Here is a 22,389-nt window from a genome sequence, read left to right on the forward strand (position 1 = left end):
GGGGGTGCTTTGCTGCAGGAGGGACTGGTGCACTTCACAAAATAGATGGCATCATGAGGAGGGGAAAATTGTGGATATATTGAATCAACATCTCAAGACATCGGTCAGGAAGTTAAAGCTTGGTCGCAAATGGGTCTTCCAAATGGACACTGACCCCATGCATACTTCCAAAGTTTTGTCAAAATGGCTTAAGGACAACAAAGTCAAGGTATTGGTCAAGGTATTGGAGTGGCCATCACAAAGCCCTGACCTGAATCCCATAGAATAATTGTGGGCAGAACTGAAAAAGCGTGTGCAAGCAAAGAGTCCTACAAACCTGACTCAGTTACACCAGCTCTGTTAGGAGGAATGGGCCAAAATTCACCCAACTTATTGTGGGAAGCTTGTGGAACGCTACTCAAAACGTTTGACCTAAGTTAAACAGGCAATGCTACCAAATACTAATTGAGTGTATGTAAACTTCTGACCCACTGGGAATGTGATGAAATAAATAAAACCTGAAATAAACCATTCTCTCTACTATTATTCTGACATTTCACATTCTTAAAATAAAGTGGTGATCCTAAATGACCCAAGACAGGCTATTTTTACTAGGATTAAATGTCAGGAATTGTGAAAAAACTGAGTTGAAGTGTATTTGGCTAAGGTGTATGTAAACTTCCGACTTCAACTGTACATAGGGAAGGTAATCAGGCAGGTGATGGAGTCCAGGTCAGTCTGATGAGGCACTGGTGCACGTAACGATGGTGACAGGTGTGCGTAATAATGAGCAGCCTGCTGACCTCAAGCACCGGATATGTGACATTTAGGTCATTATTTTATTTTATATGTTGTTGATCCATCCTCAGTTTTCTCCCATCACAACCTTTGAATTATGTAGCTGTTTTAAAATCACAACATTCCAGAGCAGTTTCCTCTCTATCCTGCTGCTCAGTTCAGAAACGACATTATCTTTCATGTGTCTGGGTAGTTGAATACATCATCCACAGCATTATTATTAAGTTGACCATGCTTAAAAATTAAATGTCTGCTTTGTTATTGTTACCCATCTACCAATAACTGCCCTTCTTTATGAGGCTTTCGAAAATGCTCCCTGGTCTTTGTAGTTTAATAATCTGTGCTTGAAATTCGAAATGTGACTGAGAGACAGACAGAGGAAGGGGTAATCATTCATTAATCATGTCAACCTCTTGTGGTATCCCAGGAGGTCTACCCCGGGTAGAGGGGAGGTATGTGATGCGACATTGGCTCCCTCTGCTTTGAGCATGGGCACCCTGACATGGATAGCTCCAAGTGGGGCTAATTAGTGGAAAGTGCCAACCAGCCGTGGAGGCCACATAAACGGAGCACTGTGGCACACCGCGAGAGAGAACTGGGAGAGAACCGGGGAGAGAACCGGGAGAGAACCGGGGAGAGACCGACACAGAGTCAAAGCTGAGAAGAAGGACCGAGCCAAACCTATGTGATTTTCTTTTGTTATGTTTATTTTATGGCTTAGTAAAGTTGTGTTTTACTAAAACCTCCCTGTGTAATCTCTGCATGGTTTACCACACTAACCCTAACGTATTATGTGATTTGTTTAGCCAATTTTGACTCCTTAATTAATTTAGGATTGCCTAAACAAAGGGTGAATACTTATGTAACGACTATGTAACTATATTTTAGTTATTTAATTTGTGTTCATTTTTTTTTTTATTGTAGCAATTTCTTTTCACTTTGGCTTTATGGAATATTTTGTTCCATAAGGTGTATTCTTATCTGTTTTTTAATCTAATTGTACTGCTGCATCAGTTACCTGATGTGGAATAGAGATCCATGTAGTCATGGCTCTATGTAGTACTGTGCATCTCCCATAGTCTGTTCTGGACTTGGACTGTGAAGACACCTCTTGTGGCATGTCTTGTGAGGTATGAATGGATGTCCGAGCTGTGTGCCAGTAGTTTAGACAGACAGTTCGGTGCATTCAACATGTCAATACCTCTCATAAATAAAAGCAGTGATGAAGTCAACCTCTCCTCCACTTCGAACCAGGAGAAATTGACATGCATAATATTCATTTTAGGTCTCTGTATAGATCCAAGGGCCAGCCGTGCTGCCCTGTTCTGAGCCAATTTCATTTTTTCTAAGTCTCTTTTTGTAGCACCTGACCACACAACTGAACAGTAGTCCAGGTGTGCCAAAACTAGGGTCTGCAGGACCTGCCTTGTTGATAGTGTTGTTAAGAAGGTAGAAACTAGGGTCTGCAGGACCTGCCTTGTTGATAGTGTTGTTTAGAAGGCAGAGCAGTGCTTTATTATGGACAGACTTCTCCCCATCTTAGCTACTGTTGTATCAATATGTTTTGACCATGACAGTTTTACAATCCAGGGTTACTCCACGCAGTTTAGTCACCTCAACTTGCTCAATTTACACATTATTTATTACAAGATTTAGTTGAGGTTTAGGGTTTAATTAATTATTTGTCCCAAATACAATGCTATTTAGTTAAAAACCTATTTAGGACTAACTTATTCCTTGCCACCCATTCTGAAACTAACTGCAGCTCTTTATTAAGTGTTGCAGTCATTTCAGTCGCTGTAGTAGCTGACGTGCATAGTGTTGAGTCATCCACATACATAGACACACTGGCTTTACTCAAAGCCAGTGGCTTGTTGTTAGTAAAGTATTGAAAAAAGTAATGGGCCTAAACAGCTGTCCTGGGGAATGCCTGATTCTACCTGGATTATGTTGGAGAGGCTTCCATTAAAGAACACCCTCTGTGTTCTGTTAGACATAGAACTATTTATCCACAATATAGCAGGGGGTGTAAAGCCATAACACATATGTTTTTCCAGCAGCAGACTATGATCGATAATGTCAAAAACCACACTGAAGTCTAACAAAATTGCCCAAAATCTTTTTTATCATAATTTTCTCTCAGTCAATCATCAGCCATCAGCTGTGCTTAATGAACGTCCTTCCCTATAAGCTGAAAGTCTTTTGTCAATTTGTTTACTGTAAAATAGCATTGATCTGGTCTAACTCAATTTTTTACAAAAGTTTACTAAGGGTTGGTAACAGGCTGATTGGTCGGCTGTTTGCACCAGTAAAAGGGGCTTTACTATTGTTAGGTAGCGAAATGACTTTTGCTTTACTCCAGGCCTGAGGGCACACACTTTCTAGTAGGCTTAAATTGAAAATATGGCAAATAGGAGTAGCAATATCGTCCGCTATTATCCTCAGTAATTTTCCATCCAAGTTGTCAGACCCTGGTGGTTTTTCAATGATGATATGCAACAATCATTTTTTCACCTATTCCACACTTACTTTACGGAATTCAAAATTACAATGCTTGTCTTTCCTACTTGGATGTGTAGTGTCAGAGTTTGTTGCTGGCTTGTCATGCTTAAGTTTGCTAATCTTGCCAATTAAAAAAAAGCATTACAATAGTTGGCAATATCATCCGGTTTTGGAATGAATGAGCCATCTGATTCAATGAATTATGGAACTGAGTTTGCCTACTAGGACACACCACCTCAGTGTTAACAGTATAAATCTGGTTCATAGGCACATGATTACTGCATACAATAGCTGTAGGATCAGCAGAGGCATTCAGGGCAGTTAGAGGGACATTAATTAGGTTATTTACATTGTGTCTACCAACCCCCCTGGGATAATGTACATTTGCTGAAGCATTGTGACAATTTAGCGTCACAATGGTAGGTGAGCTGGGCTTGGGTCATTGATAAGTCATTGTCTCAACACAGCCTTATAATGCTGTTAAAACCCACATGGACTACGATAGAATCGATTTCCATGTCCTGATGTAGTACATCCCGGAGCAGCTTAGTAATGTCCTCTACTCGAGTTCCAGGATAGGATGTTGTTTTTGCACCAGGAATGGTCACATTTCTTACAATGGAGCTGCCCAAAGTCACGGCTGGCGAGAAGGAATGAGGAAATCCGCCCACTCCCACGTTTCACAGGAATCGGGGAAACCTTTATGTACGAGGCAGGATAACTTGAGCCCGTTCCTCCTGATGCAGGCCTCTGACAGATGGAGAAGCCCCGCTCGATCCAGAGCAGGGACGGAAAGTTGCCGATGTCGACTTCGAAATCGTAGGAGTAGGCACTGCGGCTGCAGACACAGGTATCCCAAGCGAAAAAGGTGCAGGAAGGTCCAGGTAAAACTATTCGTTGTTTCTATCCGCTCCGGGCATCTTGTTGGGAGCGTAGACTGCTTTGCGGGAGGCTTCCACGGCTCATGACATGCGACCAGCTCCTCTTGCTGTGCTCCTTCGACTCCGCTATCAGATGGCGGAGCTCCGGGCAACATCGGCCAGTCAGATAACGTCAAACGACAAGGCGGAGATGCATCCAACAAGCACGAACGCTGTCCAGCCACCGGCGTTGAAAAGGTAAACATTCCACTCTGAGGTTTCCCCAGTTTCTTACGCTGGGGACCTGCGTGATCAAGGAAGCCTCCTCAAGCCTATAATCCTCGGCAAGCAAACAATTGACACGTTGGATCCGGTTTGTCCCGAAACAAAGCGTAGTAGATACAGATCCTACAGAGCTGTAACCGTTCATTCATTTCTCCAGACAAAGAGCGCTCCTCTCTGGCAGACAAACATGCACCCTTTAAAAATGCCTTAGAGAATAAAATACAAAAAATCCTTGTTTCTCTATTGAACGTTCAGATCCTGTTATGAAGGCTAGAAAACAAACTCTGGCAGCTTTTCAGGCTATTGAGAAGTACACAGAGTGTACAAAACATTAGGAACACCTTCTCTTTCCATAACGTAGACTAACCAGGTGAATGTAAGTGAAAACTATCATTCCTTATTGACGTCACTTGTTAAATCCACTTCAATCAGGGTAGTTGAAGGGGAGGAGACAGGTTAAAGAAGGATTTTTAAACCTTGAGACAATTGAGACATGAATTGTGTATGCGTGCCATTCAGAGGGTGAACGGGCAAGACAAGTGCCTTTGAACAGGGTGTGGTAGTAGCTGTCAGGCACACTGGTTTGAGTGTGTCAAGAACTACAACGCTGCTGGGTTTGTCACAACCAACAGTTTCAAGTGTGTATCAAGAATGGTCCACCACCCAAAGGATGTCCAACCAACTTGACACAACTGTGGGAAGCATTGGGGTCAACATGGGCCAGCATCCCTGTGGAATGCTTTTGACACCTTGTAGAGTCTATGCCCGATAAATTGAGGCTGTTTTGAGGGCAAAAAGGGGTGCAACTAAATATAAGGAAGGTGTACCTAATGTTTTGTACACTCAGTGTCGACGCACCTCCTCAATTAAGAAAGCTAAGTCTAGCTACTTTCTAAGTTCTATGGTGATCTTTCCAAATTTGGGAAAATAATGAATAGACTGAAGCGTGGAAATTCATCCTCCCTGCCAGGGTTTAGCATCTTTACTGAGAACAATTAGATAAGTAGTTCCATCAACTTCTAATGAACCTTTGTTTTCATTTAAACAGCTTTCTACTTGTGATGTGCTAGATTCCCTGCTTAAAAGATTGATGTAAAAAATCCACTGGGGTTGATTTGCTTGATTCTTTCTTGCTGCAGCTTTCTGCTCCCCTGATTGTGGAATCATTGACACATATGTTTAACCTGACAATTATCTTGGGTGCTATCCCTAGGGTTTGGATGGTGGCCCAGGTGCTCCCTCTCCACACAGGGTCTGGATGGTGGCCCAGGTGCTCCCTCTCCACACAGGGTCTGTAGGTGGCCCAGGTGCTCCCTCTCCACACAGGGTCTGGATGGTGGCCCAGGTGCTCCCTCTCCACACAGGGTCTGGATGGTGGCCCAGGTGCTCCCTCTCCACACAGGGTCTGGATGGTGGCCCAGGTGCTCCCTCTCCACACAGGGTCTGGATGGTGGCCCAGGTGCTCCCTCTCCACACAGGGTCTGTAGGTGGCCCAGGTGCTCCCTCTCCACACAGGGTCTGGATGGTGGCCCAGGTGCTCCCTCTCCACACAGGGTCTGGATGGTGGCCCAGGTGCTCCCTCTCCACACAGGGTCTGGATGGTGGCCCAGGTGCTCCCTCTCCACACAGGGTCTGGATGGTGGCCCAGGTGCTCCCTCTCCACACAGGTGGTGACCCCTCTGACATTAATAATTATCATCTGATCTCTAAACTGTCTTGCCTAGGCAAAAATGTTTGACTCTTTAATAAACACTGAGCTTAGATCTTTTCTAGCTTAAAAAAAAAAGTATTCTAAGTGTCTATTAACACATTCCACTGATGAGAACGTCTTTATCTACATCAGGGATGTGCAAGTGGCGGCCCCCGGGCCCCCCTTTTTAAAGGCCCTCAGATGAATTCACCCCCTTATATAATATATCATTATTATTATTTAACTCAGTCAAGGATTTGGGCACGAAGACGCGAGAGCAACTCATAATGAGTCCCTCACCCTCATCAAAGTTGCCCATCCGTGCTCTACACCTTCATAGATGGAATCGAGCTACGAAAGAGGGAATATTCTTTTTTTGTTTGTTTTTTTTCAACACTCAGCTTAGATATTTTTTAGCTTCAAAATGTAAGTTTCCATCAGTCTCATTTCAGGCTAGGTCCCTGCTGCTTCTTTGGTGACGAATGACATTGGACAAAAAGCTGTGCTATCCTTTTTATAGCCCTTTTGAAGGCTTTCGACACTGTCGACCACTCATTATTAATTAGTAGACTTTTAGAAATTGGCCTGGGACAGACAGACTGCTTTTGGTTGGAAAAGTACCTGTCAGACACAATGTGTTTCTTCTCATGGTGTTAAGTCAGGTTTCCTTGATATTACTAAAGGTGGCCCCCAAGAGTCGATTTGGGGCCATTTACTTTTCATACTCTGTCTAAACTAAATTGGATTGTCTGAAAGACATTGTAACCTCCACTTGTACACACCTCTCTGTGAGTATGAATAATGACCATGGCCTTATATAGAACTAACGCTCTCCTAACTTCTCTCTGGGACAAACAGAGTCCTCACAGTCTGAGTAACTACTGGGGGACACAGTCAGAGTAACTACTGGGGGACACAGTCAGAGTAACTACTGGGGGTCACAGTCTGAGTAACTACTGGGAGACACAGTCAGAGTAACTACTGGGACACACAGTCAGAGTAACTACTGGGGGACACAGTCAGAGTAACTACTGGGACACACAGTCAGAGTAACTACTGGGACACACAGTCAGAGTAACTACTGGGACACACAGTCAGAGTAACTACTGGGGGACACAGTCAGAGTAACTACTGGGACAAACAGTCAGAGTAACTACTGGGACACACAGTCAGAGTAACTACTGGGACACACAGTCAGAGTAACTACTGGGGGACACAGTCAGAGTAACTACTGGGGGACACAGTCAGAGTAACTGCTGGGACACAGTCAGAGTAACTACTGGGACAAACAGTCAGAGTAACTACTGGGACACACAGTCAGAGTAACTACTGGGACACACAGTCAGAGTAACTACTGGGCCACACAGTCAGAGTAACTACTGGGGGACACAGTCAGAGTAACTACTGGGGGACACAGTCAGAGTAACTACTGGGGGACACAGTCAGAGTAACTACTGGGGGACACAGTCAGAGTAACTACTGGGACACACAGTCAGAGTAACTACTGGGACACACAGTCAGAGTAACTACTGGGACAGTCAGAGTAACTACTGGGACACACAGTCAGAGTAACTACTGGGGGACAGAGTCAGAATAACTACTTGGGGGACACAGTCAGAGTAACAACTGGGGGACACAGTCAGAGTAACTACTGGGGGACACAGTCAGAGTAACTACTGGGGGACACAGTCAGAGTAACTACTGGGACAAACAGTCAGAGTAACTACTGGGGGACACAGTCAGAGTAACTACTGGGACAAACAGTCAGAGTAACTACTGGGGGACACAGTCAGAGTAACTACTGGGACACACAGTCAGAGTAACTACTGGGCCACACAGTCAGAGTAACTACTGGGGGACACAGTCAGAGTAACTACTGGGGGACACAGTCAGAGTAACTACTGGGGGACACAGTCAGAGTAACTACTGGGCCACACAGTCAGAGTAACTACTGGGGGACACAGTCAGAGTAACAACTGGGGGACACAGTCAGAGTAACTACTGGGACACACAGTCAGAGTAACTACTGGGACACACAGTCAGAGTAACTACTGGGGGACACAGTCAGAGTAACTACTGGGACAAACAGTCAGAGTAACTACTGGGGGACACAGTCAGAGTAACTACTGGGACACACAGTCAGAAGAACTACTGGGCCACACAGTCAGAGTAACTACTGGGGGACACAGTCAGAGTAACTACTGGGGGACACAGTCAGAATAACTACTTGGGGGACACAGTCAGAGTAACAACTGGGGGACACAGTCAGAGTAACTACTGGGACACACAGTCAGAGTAACTACTGGGGGACACAGTCAGAGTAACTACTGGGACACACAGTCAGAGTAACTACTGAGGGACACAGTCAGAGTAACTACTGGGGGACACAGTCAGAGTAACTACTGGGGGACACAGTCAGAGTAACTACTGGGGGACACAGTCAGAGTAACTACTGGGGGACACAGTCAGAGTAACTACTGGGGGACACAGTCAGAGTAACTACTGGGACAAACAGTCAGAGTAACTACTGGGGGACACAGTCAGAGTAACTACTGGGACACAGTCAGAGTAACTACTGGGGGACACAGTCAGAGTAACTACTGGGACACACAGTCAGAGTAACTACTGGGACACACAGTCAGAGTAACTACTGGGGGACACAGTCAGAGTAACTACTGGGACACACAGTCAGAGTAACTACTGGGACACACAGTCAGAGTAACTACTGGGGGACACAGTCAGAGTAACTACTAGGACACACAGTCAGAGTAACTACTGGGCCACACAGTCAGAGTAACTACTGGGGGACACAGTCAGAGTAACTACTGGGACACACAGTCAGAGTAACTACTGGGACACAGTCAGAGTAACTACTGGGGGACACAGTCAGAGTAACTACTGGGGGACACAGTCAGAGTAACTACTGGGACACACAGTCAGAGTAACTACTGGGACACACAGTCAGAGTAACTACTGGGACACACAGTCAGAGTAACTACTGGGGGACACAGTCAGAGTAACTACTGGGGGACACAGTCAGAGTAACTACTGGGACACACAGTCAGAGTAACTACTGGGACACACAGTCAGAGTAACTACTGGGACACACAGTCAGAGTAACTACTGGGGGACACAGTCAGAGTAACAACTGGGGGACACAGTCAGAGTAACTACTGGGGGACACAGTCAGAGTAACTACTGGGACACAGTCAGAGTAACTACTGGGGGACACAGTCAGAGTAGCAACTGGGGGACACAGTCAGAGTAACTACTGGGACACACAGTCAGAGTTACTACTGGGCCACACAGTCTGAGTAACTACTGGGGGACACAGTCAGAGTAACTACTGGGGGGGACAGTCAGAGTAACTACTGGGGGACACAGTCAGAGTAACTACTGGGGGACACAGTCAGAGTAACTACTGGGGGACACAGTCAGAGTAACTACTGGGACAAACAGTCAGAGTAACTACTGGGGGACACAGTCAGAGTAACTACTGGGACACACAGTCAGAGTAACTACTGGGCCACACAGTCAGAGTAACTACTGGGGGACACAGTCAGAGTAACTACTGTGACACACAGTCAGAGTAACTACTGGGGGACACAGTCAGAATAACTACTTGGGGGACACAGTCAGAGTAGCAACTGGGGGACACAGTCAGAGTAACTACTGGGACACACAGTCAGAGTAACTACTGGGGGACACAGTCAGAGTAACTACTGGGGGACACAGTCAGAGTAACTACTGGGGGACACAGTCAGAGTAACTACTGGGGGACACAGTCAGAGTAACTACTGGGACACACAGTCAGAGTAACTACTGGGCCACACAGTCAGAGTAACTACTGGGGGACACAGTCAGAGTAACTACTGGGGGACACAGTCAGAGTAACTACTGGGACACACAGTCAGAGTAACTACTGGGACACACAGTCAGAGTAACTACTGGAGGACACAGTCAGAGTAACTACTGGGACACACAGTCAGAGTAACTACTGGGGGACACAGTCAGAGTAACTACTGGGACAAACAGTCAGAGTAACTACTGGGGGACACAGTCAGAGTAACTACTGGGACACACAGTCAGAGTAACTACTGGGCCACACAGTCAGAGTAACTACTGGGGGACACAGTCAGAGTAACTACTGGGGGGGACAGTCAGAGTAACTACTGGGGGGGACAGTCAGAGTAACTACTGGGGGACACAGTCAGAGTAACTACTGGGGGACACAGTCAGAGTAACTACTGGGACAAACAGTCAGAGTAACTACTGGGGGACACAGTCAGAGTAACTACTGGGACACACAGTCAGAGTAACTACTGGGCCACACAGTCAGAGTAACTACTGGGGGACACAGTCAGAGTAACTACTGTGACACACAGTCAGAGTAACTACTGGGGGACACAGTCAGAATAACTACTTGGGGGACACAGTCAGAGTAGCAACTGGGGGACACAGTCAGAGTAACTACTGGGACACACAGTCAGAGTAACTACTGGGACACACAGTCAGAGTAACTACTGGGGGACACAGTCAGAGTAACTACTGGGGGACACAGTCAGAGTAACTACTGGGACACACAGTCAGAGTAACTACTGGGACACACAGTCAGAGTAACTACTGGGACACACAGTCAGAGTAACTACTGGGGGACACAGTCAGAGTAACTACTGGGACACAGTCAGAGTAACTACTGGGACACACAGTCAGAGTAACTACTGGGGGACACAGTCAGAGTAACTACTGGGGGACACAGTCAGAGTAACTACTGGGACACAGTCAGAGTAACTACTGGGACACACAGTCTGAGTAACTACTGGGGGACACAGTCAGAGTAACTACTGGGGGATCACAGCGTCCTCTCATTGTCTGACAAACACCGCTTTAGCTCTGTCACGACATAGATGGATGTGGTGGAATGAGGCGCATCCAATGCAAAATAAACTGACAGATGTTAATGGGGATGTTTTTATTATGTTAGATTGACGCCGCGGTGGAATGAGTGGAATGGGATGATTTCTTACATGGAAACACATTTACAAGACCAAGTACATTAATGGGGTGAACCTACTCTAAGAGTATGTATTAGGCTGTTAGAGAGAAGATTAGAATCCTAACCAACCCATCCAATGTGAGGACATCTGTTGTTGCACTACAGTAGATCATTAAAGGTACAGTACCCTCTAGCAGTAGATCATTAAAGGTACAGTACTCTAGCAGTAGATCATTAAAGGTACAGTACTCTATAGCAGTAGATCAGTAAAGGTACAGTACTCTAGCAGTAGATCATTAAAGGTACAGTACTCTCTAGCAGTAGATCATTAAAGCTACAGTACTCTCTAGCAGTAGATCATTAAAGGTACAGTACTCTCTAGCAGTAGTCAAGCAGCTGATGCTGAAAAGCCTTGTTAGTACATAGGTCAAATTAGCTTTTTCAATTTAAGACGATCGCTAATATTTCACTTAAAACGTTGTTTTTTTTAAATTAATGTCCAGGTTTTTTTGCTGGAAGGACTGATAACAGCACAAGTCCTGCCACAAAACATAAATACTGTGAATGATAACTATTTTAATTGCATAAAACATCATGAATGTCAATGTCAGCCTAAAGTGTTTGGTTTTCAAAATGGTACAGCTTTTTAACAGTTTAAGCTACACTCACTAGACCAGCTGTAAAAAGGTCTTACAATTACACAACTTGTTTATGAACTATATAATGATTTAAATATACATTCATTTCCATAAAAATAATACATTTACCACAGTACCTAATTTCCCCCATGATGGATTTTCTGTAAACAGTTATAAAAAAAATTGTCATTTTGCAGACGCTCTTATCCAGAGCAACTTACAGTAGTGAGTGCATACATTTTAATGTTGGTTACCAACACATTAAAATAACAACGAATTACATGTTTTCATTAAACAGGGTGCTGTTGATGTGAGCCTTGACCAGCCTTTCAAAGCACTTCATGGCTACAGATGTGAGTGCTACGGTAATCATTTAGGCAGGTTACCTTCGCTTCCTTGGGCACAGGGACTATGGTGGTCTGCTTGATGGTGGTCTGCTTGAAGCATGTAGGTATTACAGACTCAGTCAGTGAAGACACTTGCCAGTTGGTCCGCGCATGCTTTGAGTACACGTCCTGGTAATCCGTCTGGCCTCGCGGCTTTGTGAATGTTGACCTGTTTAAAGGTCTTGCTCACATTGGCTACCGAGAGCGTTATCACACAGTCATCCAGAACAGCTGGTAATCTCGTGCATGCTTCAGTGTTGCTTGCCCCAAAGCGACTATAAAAGGCATTTAGCTCGTCTGGTAGGCTCGCGTCACTGGGCAGCTCACATCTGGGTTTCCCTTTCTAGTCCGTAATAGTTTTCAAGCCCTGCCACATCCGACGAGCTTCAGAGGCGGTGTAGTAGGATTCAATCTTAATCCTGTATTGATGCTTTGCTTGTTTGATGGTTCGTCTGAGGGCACAGCGTGATTTCTTATAAGCGTCCAAATTAGTCTCCCGCTCCTTGAAAGCGACAGCTCTAGCCTTTAGCTCGATGTGGATGTTGCCTGGAATCCATGGCTTCTGGTTGGGATATGTACGTACGGTCACTGGAGGACGTCGTCGTGATGAAGTCGATGACTGATGTGCTGTACTCCTCAATGCCATTGGATGAATCCTGGAACATATTCCGGTCTGTGCTAAACAGTCCTGTAGAGTAGCATCCACGTCGGTTGACCACTTCCATATTGAGTGAGTCACTGGTACTTCCTGCTTTAGTTTTTGCTTGTAAGCAGGAATCAGGAGGATATAATTATGGTCAGATTAGCCAAATGGAGGGCGAGGGAGAGGTTTGTATGCATCTCTGTGTGTGGAGTAAAGGTGGTCCAGAGTTGTTTCCCTCTGGTTGCACATGTGACATGCTGGTAAAAATTTGGTAAAACTGATTTCAGTTTCCCTGCATTAAAGTCCCCGGCCACTAGGAGCGCTGCCTTTGGATGAGCATTTTCTTGTTTTTTATGGCCTTATACAGCTGGTTGAGAGCGGTCTTAGTGCCAGCATCGGTTTGTGGTGGTAAATAGACGGCTATGAATAATATAGACTCTCTTGGTAGATAGTGTGGTCTACAGCTTATCATTAGGTACTCTACCTCTTGGTAGATAGTGTGGTCTACAGCTTATCATTAGGTACTCCACCTCAGGTGAGCAATATTGCTGTTATTGACAAATAGACCCCCCTCGTCTTACCAGACGTAGCTTCTCTTTTCTGCCGCAGCAAATCCCGCGAGCTCAATATTATCCGTGTCGGCGTTGAGTCTCGGTGAAACATTAGATATTAAAGCTTTTAATGTCCGGTTTGTAGGATAATCTTAATCGTAGGTCACCATTTTTATTTTCCAATGATTGCACATTAGCCAATAGAACGCGCGGCAGTGGGAGTTTACTCGCTCGCCTACGGATTCTCAGAAGGCAGCCCGACCTGCCCCCAGCTTTTTCTCCATCTTTTCTTCACGCAAGTGACAGAGATTTGGGCCTGTTCACAGGAAAGCAGTATATCCTTTTCGTCTGACTCATTAGAGGAAAAAGCTTCTTTTAGTTCGGGTTGAGTAATCGCTGTTCTGATGTCCAGAAGTTATTTTTGGTCATAAGAGACGGTAGCAGAAACATTATGTACAAAACAAGTTAAAAAAATAAGTTACAAACAATGCTAAAAAAAACGAACAAAATAGCACAGTTGGTTAGGAGCACGTAAAACGGCCATCCTCTTCGGCGCTGTCTTATCATGGATCCAACATGGTCTGATGCAAGTCTCTCCTGGAGAGTTACCGTCTTGTAGGTTTTCTCCAACCCTAATCTAGTGCACCTGGTTCTAATTACCAGCTGGTTGGTAAGCTACAGGAGGGTAACTGTACAGGAGAACTGAACCTCCACCTAGTCCCCCACCCTTTCCTCCTGTAACCTCTCTCCCTCTACTGTAGCGGTCTGAACCTCCACCTAGTCCCTCACCCTTTCCTCCTGTAACCTCTCTCCCTCTACTGTAGCAGTCTGAACCTCCACCCTTTCCTCCTGTAACCTCTCTCCCTCTACTGTAGCAGTCTGAACCTCCACCCTTTCCTCCTGTAACCTCTCTCCCTCTACTGTAGCGGTCTGAACCTCCACCTAGTCCCCCACCCTTTCCTCCTGTAACCTCTCTCCTTCTACTGTAGTGATTTTACTGAGAGGGATGTAAACGCAGACAGTTTGCAGCTACCACATTTAACAACGTGTGATTTCATTCATCATTTATTTCAACATCATTTAAAATAAAGTGAATAATCTTTGCTTCATATTGTTGTTTGTTTGTGCTACAGATGTCCAGTAGGTTAATATGAATAGTACTGAAGACTGTATTACAATCTTGTTGGTAAGGTTGACTTGAGTGAAATATTATGATTTTTTTTGTTTTGGTATTGTAATCCTTTCTGTAACTGGTCTTATTACCTGCTGCTTACATTTCAATAGTTAAGTTGTTTATGAATTACACAATTGTCAGAAAGTCAGGATAAATCAGGCTAAGATGGTGGAATATCCGTCTGAGTGCAGATCAACATTGACTATTAAACGTATAGTCAAGACTCAAAATAATATTCTAGATATGGGCAAAGAGTGGCTAATAATGAGAATCCAGGGTGCGAAGACATAGCTATAACGTTTTACTTCTGTTTGATGAAACTGTCGCAGCATTTTACTTTTGCATGTAATTTGAGCATTGGTTTGATTAGCTAAAAGCTGGCAGAGAAAATATTGTTTTTAATTAAATCAACAACATCTTCCTTCAATATTCAAATGGAAGGAAGTGTTCATAAATAATTGTTCTCTGTGATTCCAGTGTCACTGTTGACAACTTTGTGGAATTTCTTGGAGGTCATTTCAAAAAAGTGCCTTTTGGATAATGCAAATAAAATAAACCCCTTTTTGCGAGAAAACCTGCAAAACGATTGAAGTGCCATCTGGTGATCATTTAGAGAATGGAGTTCTCAGCTGAGGTCCCAAATTCATTCAGGAATATGGAGAATTGACAGAGAAAACAGGAGGGGAAAAACTCACTTCAACATGCATTGGCCAATCAAAATACAATATAGCCAACTCTGAATAATTAGTTCAGAGCAGTCACTTTTATAACCGTTTGAAGTGCCATATGAGTGAAGTGCCATATGAGTGAAGTGCCATATGTGTGAAGGGCCATATGAGTGATTGGAATGATACAGCTCTTAAAAAGTGAAATGGATTTTGGTAAATTGACCCGTCTCCAAATATCCTCAGATGGTGTAAATCTGTTTCTCTCTGAGACAGCTCTCTGAACAGAGAATTTAAAGAATTATCCACTTTTCAATTAACATCATAGGACATTACTTCAAACTTTTTTTGGCAAATAATCTAGATTCGCATGAGTGTGTGTGTGCGAGCGTGAATGTGTGTGTGCGAGCGTGCATGTGTGTGTGCGAGCGTGAGTGTGTGTGTGCGAGCGTGAATGTGTGTGTGCGAGCGTGCATGTGTGTGTGTGCGAGCGTGAATGTGTGTGTATGAGTGTGACACATGCTCCTTAAAAACATCTCCTTATAAGACTGTGATGTATTCTGGGTGAAGCTACCATATTGATGCAATCAGTTCCTAAATGTCACTAAACATAGTTGGTATTGGCAGATCAAGCTGTGATGACAATATATTGATGATTGTATGTTCCTGTTTTGGCAAGTGGTCGATACCGATGTGGATTTATTGAATGGTCCTCTTTTAAAACCAATTTGCATCGACTGTCATCATGGAGGTGTTCTCTAACTGGAGAAACATTAATCCATGTGCCACAGCAATGTCTGTTTAGCCCTTACTCTATCAGGCAGTATTGAGAGATTAACAGAGTCCCACTGCCACTCTCTATCTATAAAAATGCATTGTTGGCTAATGGTTTGTAAATTAAGCATTTTCACCTGTGGTATTCGGAGCATATGACAAATATAAATTGATTTGATTTGATCTCATGCTGATCATCCATATTCCTGCCAGAGAGATACAGGACTTGGAGACAGTCAGTGTCTGTGCTCTGCCAGCCTGTCGGGGGTCTTGGAAGGAAAGGAGAGACGATGAGACAAAGAAGTTTCATCTCACACAGGCGGCAACTACAGGCTTGATATGAAGGGATCGATGCCAGGGAATAAAAAGTATTCTGGATTGGCTGGATTCCTGTTAGTTTACAGAAAAGAGTAATCGATTCGCTAGCAGTGTTTCATTTACAATTATAGTATTCCATTTCTTAATTAACAACAGCACTCTGCTCTCAAAATATTTAGTCTAAACTTTAACTGATTGTCCAAATTAACTCTGTGCAGACAGAACCAGTGGACTGGGAGGGGCTGATTGATCGCTGTTGCTGTATGTGTTGCCTTTTTCCTGACTCTCCCCATCCCCATTAGAACTACACACTTCCTCTGAATCTAAACTCTCCAGAACGTTGCAACTCCATCTAAACTGTCCAGGATGTTGCTACTCCATCTAAACTGTCCAGGATGTTGCTACTCCATCTAAACTGTCCAGGATGTTGCTACTCCATCTAAACTCTCCAGGATGTTGCTACTCCATCTAAACTGTCCAGGATGTTGCTACTCCATCTAAACTGTCCAGGATGTTACTCCTCCATCTAAACTCTCCAGGATGTTACTCCTCCATCTAAACTCTGGGGGAGTTGGCTACTCCATCTGAACTCTCCAGGATGTTGCTACTCCATCTAAACTCTCCAGGATGTTGCTACTCCATCTGAACTCTCCAGGATGTTGCTACTCCATCTAAACTCTCCAGGATGTTGCTACTCCATCTAAACTCTCCAGGATGTTGCTACTCCATCTAAACTGTCCAGGATGTTGCTACTCCATCTAAACTGTCCAGGATGTTGCTACTCCATCTAAACTGTCCAGGATGTTGCTACTCCATCTAAACTGTCCAGGATGTTACTACTCCATCTAAACTCTCCAGGATGTTGCTACTCCATCTAAACTCTCCAGGATGTTGCTACTCCATCTAAACTCTCCGGGATGTTGGCTACTCCATCTAAACTCTCCAGGATGTTGCTACTCCATCTAAACTCTCCAGGATGTTGCTACTCCATCTAAACTCTCCGGGATGTTGGCTACTCCATCTAAACTCTCCAGGATGTTGCTACTCCATCTAAACTGTCCAGGATGTTACTACTCCATCTAAACTCTCCAGGATGCTACTACTCCATCTAAACTCTCCGGGATGTTGGCTACTCCATCTGAACTCTCCAGGATGTTGCTACTCCATCTAAACTGTCCAGGATGTTGCTACTCCATCTAAACTGTCCAGGATGTTACTACTACATCTAAACTCTGGGGGAGTTGGCTACTCCATCTAAACTCTCCAGGATGTTGCTACTCCATCTAAACTCTCCAGGATGTTGCTACTCCATCTAAACTCTCCGGGATGTTGGCTACTCCATCTAAACTCTCCAGGATGTTGCTACTCCATCTAAACTCTCCAGGATGTTACTACTCCATCTAAACTGTCCAGGATGTTACTACTCCATCTAAACTGTCCAGGATGTTACTACTACATCTAAACTCTGGGGGAGTTGGCTACTCCATCTAAACTCTCCAGGATGTTGCTACTCCATCTAAACTGTCCAGGATGTTGCTACTCCATCTAAACTGTCCAGGATGTTGCTACTCCATCTAAACTGTCCAGGATGTTGCTACTCCATCTAAACTCTCCAGGATGTTGCTACTCCATCTAAACTCTCCAGGATGTTGCTACTCCATCTAAACTCTCCAGGATGTTGCTACTCCATCTAAACTGTCCAGGATGTTGCTACTCCATCTAAACTCTCCAGGATGTTGCTACTCCATCTAAACTGTCCAGGATGTTGCTACTCCATCTAAACTCTCCAGGATGTTGCTACTCCATCTAAACTCTCCAGGATGTTACTACTCCATCTAAACTCTCCAGAACGTTGCTACTCCATCTAAACTGTCCAGGATGTTACTACTACATCTAAACTCTGGGGGAGTTGGCTACTCCATCTAAACTCTCCAGGATGTTGCTACTCCATCTAAACTCTCCAGGATGTTGCTACTCCATCTAAACTGTCCAGGATGTTGCTACTCCATCTAAACTGTCCAGGATGTTGCTACTCCATCTAAACTGTCCAGGATGTTGCTACTCCATCTAAACTGTCCAGGATGTTGCTACTTCATCTAACCTCTCCAGAACGTTGCTACTCCATCTAAACTCTGGGGTTGCTCTGTTCCCTAGGTAACCTCTACCTGTATCCTGTGTTCCCTAGGTAACCTCTACCTGTATCCTGTGTTCCCTTAGGTAACCTCTACCTGTATCCTGTGTTCCCTAGGTAACCTGTACCTGTATTATGTGTTCCCTAGGTAACCTGTCAAAGACATGTACCTCAGAAGGTTGGACTGAAATCCATCCACTGGACATCGCCCTGAACTGTGGTTATAACGCCAACAACACTGGAGATGACGTGAGTACAGTTTCCCCCATCCAGTTGACTCAGTACCGGTAACCCCTGTAAATAGCCTCTGTATTGTTATTTTTATTGTGTTACTTTTTTATTTTTACTTTACTTTATTTTGTAAATATTATCTTACTCTATCTTGAACTGCTTTGTTGGTTAAGGGCTTATAAGTAAGCATTTCACAGTAAGGTCTACACCTGTTGAATTCGCAGCATGTGACAAATAACATTTGATTTGATTTGTAATTGCTGCCAAAGGTACTTCAACAAAGTACTGAGTAAAGGGTCAGAATACTTATGTAAATGTAATATATTTCATATTTACATTTTTATAAATTAGCACAAATGTCTAAAAAACTGTTTTTGCTTTGTCATTATGGGGTATTGAGTGTAGATTAATGAGGGGGAAAAAGTATTTAATACATTGTAGAATAAGGCTGTAACATAACAAAATGTGGAAAAAGTCAAGGGGTCTGAATACTTTCCCAGGGCACTTTATACATAGAGGACCAGTCAACAGTTTGGACACACCTACTCATTCAAGTTTTTTTTTATTTTACTATTTTCTACATTGTAGAATAATTGTGAAGACATCAACACTATGAAATAACACATATGAAATCATGTAGTAACCACAAATGTGTGTTTCAAAATATATTTGAGATTCTTCAAAGTAGCCACCCTTTGCCTTGATGACAGCTTTGCACACTCTTGGACTCTCAACCAGCTTCATGAGGTAGTCACCTGGAATGCATTTCAATTAACAGGTGTGCCTTGTTAAAAGTTAATTTGTGGATTTTCTTTCCTTCTTAATGCGTTTGAGCCAATCAGTTGTGTTGTGACAAGGTAGGGGTGGTATACAGAAGATAGTCCTATTTGGTAAAAGACCAAGTCTATATTATGGCAAGAACAGCTCAAATAAGCAAAGAGAAACAACAGTCCATCATTACTTTAAGACATGAAGGTCAGTCAATCCGGAAAATGTCAAAAACTTTGAACGTTTCTTGAAGTGCAGTCGCAAAAACCATCAAGCGCTATGATGAAACATGAGGACCGCCACAGGAAAGGACGACCCAGAGTTATATCCGCTGCAGAGGTTAACCTGTTGAGGACAGACATTCCGCTAGCGGAACCCCGTTCCGCCTGCGGAACCCATTGGCAATAGCCAATGGCATCGCACGGCGCGAAATACAAAACCAACTAAAATACCAAGATTCAATTTTCTCAAACAATCAACTATTTTACACCATTTTAAAGATAAGACTCTCGTTAATCTAACCACATTGTCCGATTTCAAAAAGGCTTTACAGCGAAAGCAAAACATTAGATTATGTTAGGAGAGTACATAGACACAAATAATCACACAACCCATTTTCCAAGCAAGCATATATGTCACATAAACCCAAATCACAGCTAAATGCAGCACTAACCTTTGATGATCTTCATCAGATGACACTCCTAGGACATTATGTTATACAATACATGCATGTTTTGTTCAATCAAGTTCATAAGTGATGTTCAGAACTAGCATACCCACCGAAAACTTCCGGTGAATTTACTAAATTACTCATGATAAACGCTGACAAAATACATAACAATTATTTTAAGAATTATAGATACAGAACTCCTTTATGCAATCGCTATGTCCGATTTTAAAATAGCTTTTCGGCGAAAGCACATTTTGCAATATTCTGAGTACATAGCTCGGCCATCACGGCTAGCTATTTTGACATCCGCCAACTTCGGGGTCACCTAAACTCAGAATTACTATTAGAGAAATTGGATTACCTTTGCTGTTCTTCGTCAGAATGCACTCCCAGGACTTCTACTTCAACAACAAATGTTGTTTTGGTTCCAAATAATCCATAGTTATATCCAAATACCTCCGTATTGTTCGTGCGTTCAGGTCACTATCTGAAGGGTAAAGCGCGAGCGCATTTCGTGACAAAAAATGTCCAAATATTCCATTACCGTACTTAGAAGCATGTCAAACACTGTTTAAAATCACATTTTATGCTATTTTTCTCATAAAATAGCAATAATATTCCAACCGGGCAACGTTGTATTCATTCAAATACTGAAAGAAAAACATGGCAAGTTCTCGTGACCGCGCATCTCTAGTCTCACTGTCCCCAGGCTGACCACTTACAAACTCTGCTCCTATACTTTGCCCAGAGACAGCAGACACCCCATTCCACTTTCTGGCGGCTTTAGAGAGCCAATGGAAGCCTTAGAATGTGTCAAGTTACAGCACAGATGCTGTAATGTCGATAGAGATGCAACAGAAGGACAACAAATGGTCAGACAGGGCACTTCCTGTATGGAATCTTCTCAGGTTTTGGCCTGCCATATGAGTTCTGTTATACTCACAGACACCATTCAAACAGCTTTAGAAACTTTAGAGTGTTTTCTATCCAAATCTACTAATTATATGCATATTCTAGTTTCTGGGCAGGAGTAGTAACCAGATTAAATCGGGTACGTTTTTAATCCGGCTGTGAAAATACTGCCCCCAATCCCAAAGAAGTTAAGTTCATTAGAGTTACCAGCCTCAGATTACAGCCCAAATAAATGCTTCACAGAGTTCAAATAACAGACACATCTCAACATCAACTGTTCAGAGGAGACTGAGTGAATCAGGCCTTCATGGTCGAATTGCTGCGAAGAAAGCTCTACTAAAGAACACCAAAATGAAGAAAAGACTTGCTTGGACCAAGAAACATGAGCAATGGGCACATTAGACCGATGGAAATCTGTCCTTTGGTCTGATGAATTTCAAATTTGCGATTTTTGGTTCCAACCGCTGTGTCTTTGTGAGACGCAGAATAGGTGAACGGGTCATTTTCGCAAGTGTGGTTCCCGTCTGTCTGTCTGTCTGGTACTTATTGAATAAAACACTATAAAAGTCTGCCTCCTCAGGAATAGAACCCAGTAGCGAAGCATCAACGACAGTGAGGAGAGAGAACACAATCTCTTTAGTTTCTCTGTGGGTGGCAGTCCATCTGGTTTAACTAGAGATGAGATGATGATGATGATGATGTCATGAGGATCTCTCTCTATTTCTGGCCGTTTACGTTGTGGCTCATCGTCGTCGTTACCTCAGCCGCTGGCTGCAGCAGATCACAGCTCAGTATAATATCTCTATTATCTTTTCTACATTTTACAAGTCAATGAGGGGAATGAGTGGCTGTATCCCAGTTACTTGGCTGATGCATATGCATCGAAAATGAAATTATAGTTTAGATAATAGAATAGTGTGTGATTTTTTTTTCTTCTCATATATGACGTCATGAAGACGTCTTATGGCGTTAATCTGAATATTTACGTTCACTTGAATCCTGCAGAGTCTGATCAACCTGCTGAATATTCATTGATGGGGTGTCAAACTCTTTTCCCTGCTGGCTACATTCGGTTTCAAAGACTGTTAGCAAGCTGGACAGAGTGAAGAGATTATAAATGAATGTTCTGGACAGAGTGAAGAGACTGTAAATGAATGTTATAGTGAGTTATGAGTGAAGAGACTATAAATGAATGTTCTGGACAGTGAAGAGACTGTAAATGAATGTTCTGGACAGAGTGAAGAGACTGTAAATGGCTGTTATAGTCAGTTATGAATGAAGAGACTATAAATGGCTGTTATAGTCAGTTATGAATGAAGAGACTGTAAATGGCTGTTATAGTGAGTTATGAATGAAGAGACTATAAATGGCTGTTATAGTGAGTTATGAATGAAGAGACTATAAATGGCTGTTATAGT

The 22,389-nt window shown here is 43.4% G+C and overlaps 1 protein-coding gene across 1 annotated transcript in view; it reads left to right on the forward strand.

Moving 5' to 3' along the window:
• The window catches only part of LOC106590716 (vasoactive intestinal polypeptide receptor), a 165,339-nt gene that overhangs the window by 69,760 nt on the left and 73,190 nt on the right, over positions 1–22,389 (forward strand). Inside the window, exon 4 of the mRNA XM_045710828.2 lies at positions 18,539–18,639. Within this exon, the coding sequence (XP_045566784.1) occupies positions 18,539–18,639 (101 nt within the window). The remainder of the gene's footprint in view (positions 1–18,538; positions 18,640–22,389) is intronic.

This window comes from Salmo salar, chromosome 29 (genome assembly GCF_965601325.2).
Source record: "Salmo salar chromosome 29, fSalSal1, whole genome shotgun sequence".
NCBI lineage: Eukaryota > Metazoa > Chordata > Actinopteri > Salmoniformes > Salmonidae > Salmo > Salmo salar.